The sequence below is a fragment of the Sminthopsis crassicaudata genome, chromosome 4 (assembly GCF_048593235.1).
Source record: "Sminthopsis crassicaudata isolate SCR6 chromosome 4, ASM4859323v1, whole genome shotgun sequence".
Classification (NCBI taxonomy): Eukaryota; Metazoa; Chordata; class Mammalia; order Dasyuromorphia; family Dasyuridae; genus Sminthopsis; species Sminthopsis crassicaudata.
Genome location: NC_133620.1, coordinates 194,343,268 through 194,351,350, shown reverse-complemented (window position 1 = coordinate 194,351,350; position 8,083 = coordinate 194,343,268). Strand labels below are relative to the sequence as shown.

The following is an 8,083-nucleotide window of genomic DNA, read 5'->3' as shown; positions in this document are numbered from 1 at the left end:
TGTCAAACCCCCCAGTAGATGCCTCTTTTATCAGACCAATCAGAAGACAATAGTTAAAAGCAGGAAACATTTAACTTAACATATAGCAAAATAAATGATAGGGAAAATTTCCTTCTATACATACCAGGAAACATTCTCATACTTTCCCATACCACTGGTGGAAGAGGGAAGGTCTGTGGAGAGGGACAGATGCTTGAGACAGAGAACTCATAGGGGATATATATATTAAGCCACATCAATTCACACTTCCAGAATTACATACTAGCTAAAAACTACCTTTATCAATCACTTCTTGCTTCATTGATGTCAGGGAAAACAAAGGCTGTCCTTGCTATTAGTGTATTCTACCCAACACTGCTGTTTTCATGGTTGAAGTGCCCCCTTTTCCCCTTATTATATAGCTTTTGGTGTTCCACTTGCTTCCTGTACATTTTTCAGTAAGATATTTAACCTCTCAGGACCTTTTTGTTTTTCATTTATAAAATTAAAGGCTTAGACCAGATGGCCTCTGATGTTCCTTCCAACTCAGACCCATAAGGGAAGGGTCTCAAATATAAGAGCATATCCTCAAGGGGTATCTCAGTCTTGTGATTTAAACCCTTAAATCCTAGTCAGGCTAGATGGAAGCTTTCAAATGTGTGTGTGGAGCACCTCAACTGTCACTCAAACTCAATCTTTTATTTGAATGAGAAAATCTCATTCAACTCCTTTATATTTTCATGTCACCATTAGTCTTGCAAAATCATTCATCCCTGAAACAAATGACTGAGAAGTGCTTCAGACATGGCCAGTAATACAATGGCCATCTCCATATACTGCCAATAAAATATTTAAAAGATTTATTTTCTCAATCCGGTGTCTAAAGCCTTTAGCAATTTGGCTCCAATCTACCTTCCCAGACTTATTTTACATTGCTCATTTTTATGCATTCTGTATTTCTGCCAAATTGGCCTACTTCCCTAAAATTGGCATTCTATCTCCCATCTCTTGAGTTTTTGTACAAACCATCCCCAGATCTGGAAAGTAATCCTTCATTTCTACCTCTTAAAATCTTTATTTTCGTTCTAGGCCCAGCTGAAACCTTTACTGATTTTCCTCCTGGCCCAAGTTGTTTATATTCTCCCTCTTCAAGTTATCCTGTATTTATTTATCTCTGTAGTCTTCCCTCTCTTTACCCACTGAATTCCTACCCATTCTTTATGCATAATTACACTGCTCTCTCCACCAAGCTTTCCCTAAATAGGAAACTTTGCATTTGAATCTAGCATTTTATACTTTTTAAAATGTTATTTTAATGTCATCTTTATCAGCATTTTGCCTTATCCCCCTACTCTCAATTATAAGCTGCTTGTATTACAAGCTTTATTTCTTACCCCAGAGCTTGACACAGTGTTATAAGCTGATTTTTTGGTGAATTTCTGCCCTTTTTTGGTGGGTTAGTCCTGAATGTTATCCTGAAAATGTTTTTATTCTCCTATAGGATTTAGAGCAAGAAAAGGCCTTCAGGTTCACACAGCACTTGCTTAATAAATGTTTATTGTATTGCATGGTGTTTGTTGGAACAATAAGAGAAGTTACATAAATATAAAATCATCAGCCAAGGTACTGTAGGACACTCTTGCAAATAAATTACTGGGATATGCTGACACATTTAACAACCAGCTCTTGGGGGAAAGAGGTGCCACATGTACAACACTTTCAGATTTAACTTGCATTATTAACATTTTCTCCATTACTTATAACACTTTCAGATTTAACTTGCATTATTAACATTTTCTCCATTACTTTTCTTAAGTCTAAACAATCAACAGAACAATAAATCAAGACCCCATGGTAGTCTAGGATCACAGAATTTAGAGCTTTTCTGTAACCTTGAATATCATAGGCACACAGAAGGCATTTAATATTTATTATATTGTGTTCTATTTGTTGTAACAGCAAGTCTTCCATAGGTTCTAGTCATTTGGAATGAGTGATATAGCTTTAAGGGGGGGGACTGACTTGAAGTTTAACCTCAACTTTATAGACCATCTCTTCATAAAAAGTTCAAATTAACAGGGCAAGCTTCTTTGGAGAAGAAACTGTTTCCCAAGACAACTGAGCATTTTTAGAAACATTTTTACATGAAAGCAATTGATATGCTAATAGAAACCATTCTGATTTATTCATTTAAAAAAGGTTGTTGAGGTCCCAAAGCACTTAGGGTTCTTTTCCTACCTTTTTTGACTATATTTTCTGTTTCCTCGCCATCATCCTTTCCACAGCCAACCCTTGACCATAGGTTTTACCCTTTCCATAGAGTTAATATATGTATATATAATTTAACTTTGAAAAATAACATGCTTTTTTTTCTCGCTGTAATTTTGTTGTTCAGTCTTTTTTATTCTTATCTGACTCCTTGTGACCCCACTTGTTGTTTTCTTGGCAAAGATACTGGAGTGTTTGTCATTCCATCTCATTTTATGGACAAGGAAACTAAGGCAGAACAAGGATTAAGTGACTTAACCAGGATTGTACAGATAGAAAATGTCAGCAGTCAAATTTGAATTCAGAAACATGAGGCTTGGCACTCCATCTACTGCAACATTTAGCTATGATATTCAATACAAATAAGCAAAAAAAAAACCCCAGAAATTCACAAAAGGCATTTATTTGCAAAAGATCAGTTTCAGAATAGGTACTTTTCAAGAGTATTTTTTAAAAAATCATAATGCACTGTATGGCACATATGTGTGCGTACCGCCCCCCTTCTATGGGTTTAAATTTGGTTATTTGAAAATTAGCAAGGCAAGCAAATTAAACATCTTATAAACAAAGATGATGTCATAGATATTGAAAGGGACAGATGTCATATAGTCAGTCAATTTTTGTTTTTCCTGAGGCAGTTGGAGTTAAATGACTTGCCCAGGGTCCCACAGCTAGGAAGTGTTAAGTGCCTGAGACCAGATTTGAACTCAGGTCCTCCTGAATTTAGGGCTGGTGCTCTATCCACTTCACCACCTAGTTGCTCTATCAATTAGCATTTATTTAAGGGTCACTCTAGTCACTAAAGCCAATCTAGATCAACTCTTTCATTTTGTCAATAAGGAGAGAAAGGCCCAGAGAGTTTAGATCTCACTATGGTAATAAGTATCAGAGGTAGGCATTAAACCCAAGTCCTTTTTCCTTTAAAGCCCTACTCCTATACCACAAAAAAACCACCCTTGACATCTAAAAGAACTAATTTCTCTAAAAAAAGAAACCACACTGTGAATGTTAATGAAACTTGTGTTAACACCCCACAAAGCAGGGCAGGGTGTGACACTGAAAATAAGACCTCATTAAAATGATGTTGATTGGGTAATGATAAAGAAAAAACACCAAGTAGAGTTTTAGGAAACATGTTTTGAAGGTAGCAGCTCTCTGAATAGGAAACTTCCATTTGATTTTAAGGGAAGATGCAATAATTATTTTGTATATATTCATCTATTTAAGATACTTACATTTTCTCTCCTGACAGAATATAGGACAGAGGACAGAGACTCTTTCATTTTCCTTTGTGTATAGTGGCTAGCACAGTTCCCAGCACAAAGTAGGTATTTGGGAAATGCTTGGTGATTGGACCGGGCTTTGTGTTTGGTTTTATGGGAGTGGAAAAGGATCCAGGACAGGCAATTGGGAATATTTGATTTATCAAATACTGGAATTGGTCAAGAATACCTGGCTTTGAATTTTATCTCAGATACTTATTGTTGTAAAACCCACTTTTCTGTCTTTGTAGTAGTAAAAGGAGGGATAATCACATCTGTCTTATAGGTTTGCTACATGGCTCAAAGTGAGATTATGGATTTCAAGCACTTTGGGCAATACCCATATTAGAACTATATTAATCTGAGTGATTAGGACGATGAGGAGAAAGGAATGAGAAGGAATCAGAACTGACAATTCTTAATATCTTAAGCATGCTACTCTCCCCATCTTAAAGCATAGAATAAAATGCTTGTGCAAATCCAAGCAATCATTTAGTCCTCAAATTAATTGTTTCCTGAAATTATTTTGTCCTAGAGTGAAGAAAAATATCACAAGAGGTCAAAGCAGAGGTTGAGAAGAGAGGGACATAATCCATAATATCATGAAGAATAGAGACAGGAAGAACAGAAAGAGTCAAAGTACAAACCCAGAAAAAGATTTTCAGCTTCACAAACTTGTGAAGATATGGGCTAAAAATAGAGTAAGAGTCAAAAGAATTTAGGCACATTGGAGTGATAGATTTGGATAATGAATTACTCAGAGAAAATAGGATGTTGATGTTTTGGGGAGGATATATCCCAGATCTTTGAAATCAATCCACATCCCATCCAGTTTCTCATTCAAACACAAAAGGCTTGTCAACTATGAGCCCAATTTGGTATGGCTAGTCTCGTGATAATAATTATAGGGCTACTGACTACATCTATGATTCTAGAGATATAGAAGACTCCTAAATAACAAAATCCTCACTTTTTCTGCAATTTAGATTTTTCTTGGAGTTTCCTAGACATTGAGAGGTTAAATAAACTGCCTTGGGTTACATGGCCAGTACATGGCAGAGAAGAAACTGAATCAAGTTTTCCTCCCTCCAGTGCCCCTTTGCCCTCCATTATTACATACTAATGCAATTATGATTATTATAATATGACATTTATATGGCACTTTAAGAGGGTTTTGAACCCCATGAGGTAGGTATTCTTGATCCCAAAACTGAGTCTCAGAGAGAGTGACTTACCTAATTAGGGTCACAGGTCAGAAACAAGATTTAAATCCTTATCTTCCTGACTCCAAGTCCAGCTTTTTATCTACTATATACCAGAGGTGTCAAGCTCAAATACAAATGAGGGCCACTAATCCATACATAAGGAGATTGCATATAGACTTAGCTTTAAAATGTCTTCTTATCTATGTTTTATTTTATTATTTACTTTGTGAAATATTTCCCATATTTTAATCTGATTCAGGCTATACTAGTGAATGTTGTGGGCTGTATTTGACACCTCTGCTCTCTATCATGTGTCTGCCTCTCCTAGGTCCTAGACATTCAGTAATTATCTAAATGTTTGCTTCTAATCTTACCCTAAACAACTCAATGATGCTCATGAACCCACTTCACATTTCACTTCCACTTCATGTTCACCCAGCTGAGAATATAACAGCTACTTGCATTGAAAAGTTCTTTCTTTAGGAATAGTTGTGGTTTGGATAAGTCTTTGTAAGTGTGAAAGAGTCTGAAATCCTGCAGTTCTAACTCTTTGAGGAGACTGTACCAGAAGCGTACCACAGAGCTGTCACTGCCACCAATCTCAAACCCAGGCCAGTGGAGGTGGATCTCAAACACCAGCTGTCCAATCTGTTCAAGAACACCTTCCAGAATCAAGTTTTCCAAAATTTTCCATTCAGCACTTTCCAGATCAGCCTTGAGGACATCAATCTGTAACAAAGGAAAAAGAGAAAATAAAGTGATATGCAACTGCAATAGCAAACTTCATAATGACTGTTAAAAATAATATTCTTTGATGCCATAAGTTTTTAGCTTCTACTCAGTATGTATACATAGCAGGCTTTTTTGGTAAATACTGCTTTATTTTTTTCCAATTACATGTAAAGATAGTTTTCAACATTTATTTATAGCAATATTGAGTTCCCTATTTTTCCCTCCTTTCCTTACCTTGTCCCTAAGATGACAAGCCATCTAATAAAGATTATCCCTATGGAATTGTGTTATATATATTTTTCCACCCAAGTCATATGGTAAAAGAAGCTGAACAAAAGGGAAAGACTGTAAGGAAGGGGGAAAAGTGAAAATCTCACGCTTTTGTCTTCATTCAGACTTCGCAGTTCATTCTCTGGATGTAGATGGTATTTTCTATCATGAATCTTTTAGAGTTGTCTTGAATCATTGTACTGTTGATAAAACTTAAGTCAATCATAGTTGAGTATTTCACAACATTGCTGTGACTGTGTACAATGTTCTTCTGGTTCTGTTCACTTCACTCAGCATCAATTCATGTAAGTCTTTGCAGGTTTTTCTGAAATCCATCTGCTCATCATTTCTTATAGCACAATAATATTCCATTACACTCATAAATTATAACTTGTTCAGCCATTCCCCAATTGATAGACATTCCCTCAATTTCCCATTCTTTGCCACCATAAAAAGAGATAGCACACTTTTAAACGAACAAACTGTCAAAAATTATAATTATAAAATTAATTAAAAAATAAAAATAAATAAATGAATAATTGGGCATTAGATATTTGTATTTTATATTTTGACTTCTATCTACATTTGCCTCCACCAAATACTCCTTGGCTTCCCTTTATGATGTGAATGTGATACTGAGTCTTTGAAGACCATACCACTGAAATATAAGTTCTGACAGATGCTACATACGGAAGGCATGGAATAATTAAATATTATCTTCACAAAAGACTATTCCATCTGCTTTTAGAATTCCATCTCATTTAGAATTATCATCAAAAGATTGACCTCCTGGATTGGTTTTTGGTCTTTGACCATGGCAACCCATGAAACAAAGGAAGATATAAAATTGCCCCCCTTGTGCTTCTTCAGTGATGATTGAAAAGTGGGCGATGGGAATGCCTGCCATCTAGGGGAGGGGGTGGAGGGAAGGAGGGGAAAAATTTGGAACAGAAGGAAGTACAAGGGATAATGTTGTAAAAAAAAAAAATACCTATGAATATGTACTGTCAAAGAAAATTTTATAATTATAAAAATTAATAAAAAATTAAAAAAAAAGAAAAGTGGGCGAAAAGCACTAAAAATAAGGCAATTGTTATTTGCATTATTGTGAACAAGAGTCACACAAGATGGGTAGGCAGAGATGGTTTGCGATGTACGGTATTGAGAGAGTACCCCCCTCATTAATGACATCACAGATTCACTAGATTATTTGCACTTCAATTCAAAATGTAGCATTTTACTATACAAATTACATATAAACACATGTAACCAATGCAGTTTTAAACTTTAATAGCTTAAAACCACATTAAGACTTTTGGGGCATCCTCTATGTCCTAAGAATATGGTAAAGAGTAGATAGAGAGTGCTCTGATTTGTGAGAGATACTTTTATACTTCCTATAACTTCTCTTTCTTTCTTTCCATATAACACACACATATAGTTATTAAAAACTAACATATTAATTGGTTAATTGATATTGAGTGTATAATATTGTGGGGAATATGGCAGATAAGAACTTGTCAGCAAGAGTATCATAATCTCCAATTCTTGAAGGTTAACTCTAGAAGCTGCAAGGAAAAAGAAGTAGCTAGCCTCCGAATATGTGACCTGATTGTTATTATTTGTCCTTTATTCTCAAAGAGGACCATAACAAGATATCATAACATGCAAGTGAATTCAATTTCAATGAGAGAAGGCTATGTAAGCCTCACCTTTACCTCAAGAGCCGTCTGGGTCCAGTGGTAAAACATAAATTAGTATGACTGGAGATAACCCCCTTTCAACAGTGTTGAAAGACACCTAGTATAGTAGTCTCAGAGTCTACACTAAATTTACATATCTTCTCCATTAGAATATAAGCTTCTTGATTAGACAATTCTCAACATTCACATGTTCAACTTTTGCAACAGCAGCACTCTAGTGATTTTATTAGTAACCTCATTTTCACTTTCACATTGCCAACCACCAACATTCACAGCCATATACAGTAGAGGAAAAAAAATGAGAAAGAAGCACCCAAGTCTGAGAAGTGTTTAGTATCTTACTTGGTACTTCACTGATCTCATTCATCTCCAGTAATTCAACTCTACTTGTTGTAGAGTGACTGTTTACCTTTAAAACTCAAGTTTTGTGTTGAGATTATACCCCCAAAGAATAATGCAAATCCTTTCATTTCTAAGTTCAAGCTGCAGTCAGTGATGCAGTTTATTGAGAGAATAAAGGTGTTAGATAAACTGCCTGTCTGAATGTCTTTAGGGAGTATGGTGTTAACTAATACAGGATTCATTATACAGTATGATACCATCATATATCCATCTGAAACCGTGAAAGATTCAAGTTCCTAAAATTTTCAGTTTTAAGAATTTT

At 35.5% G+C, this 8,083-nt stretch overlaps 1 protein-coding gene across 4 annotated transcripts in view; it reads right to left on the bottom strand.

Moving 5' to 3' along the window:
* Positions 1-1,523: 1,523 nt before the first annotated feature.
* The window catches only part of METTL24 (methyltransferase like 24), a 204,697-nt gene continuing 198,137 nt past the window's right edge, over positions 1,524-8,083 (bottom strand). For all 4 annotated transcript variants that reach the window (XM_074310118.1, XM_074310117.1, XM_074310120.1 and 1 more), the window contains exon 5: positions 1,524-5,443. In XM_074310118.1, the coding sequence (XP_074166219.1) occupies positions 5,129-5,443 (315 nt within the window). In that variant the 3' untranslated portion in view covers positions 1,524-5,128. The remainder of the gene's footprint in view (positions 5,444-8,083) is intronic.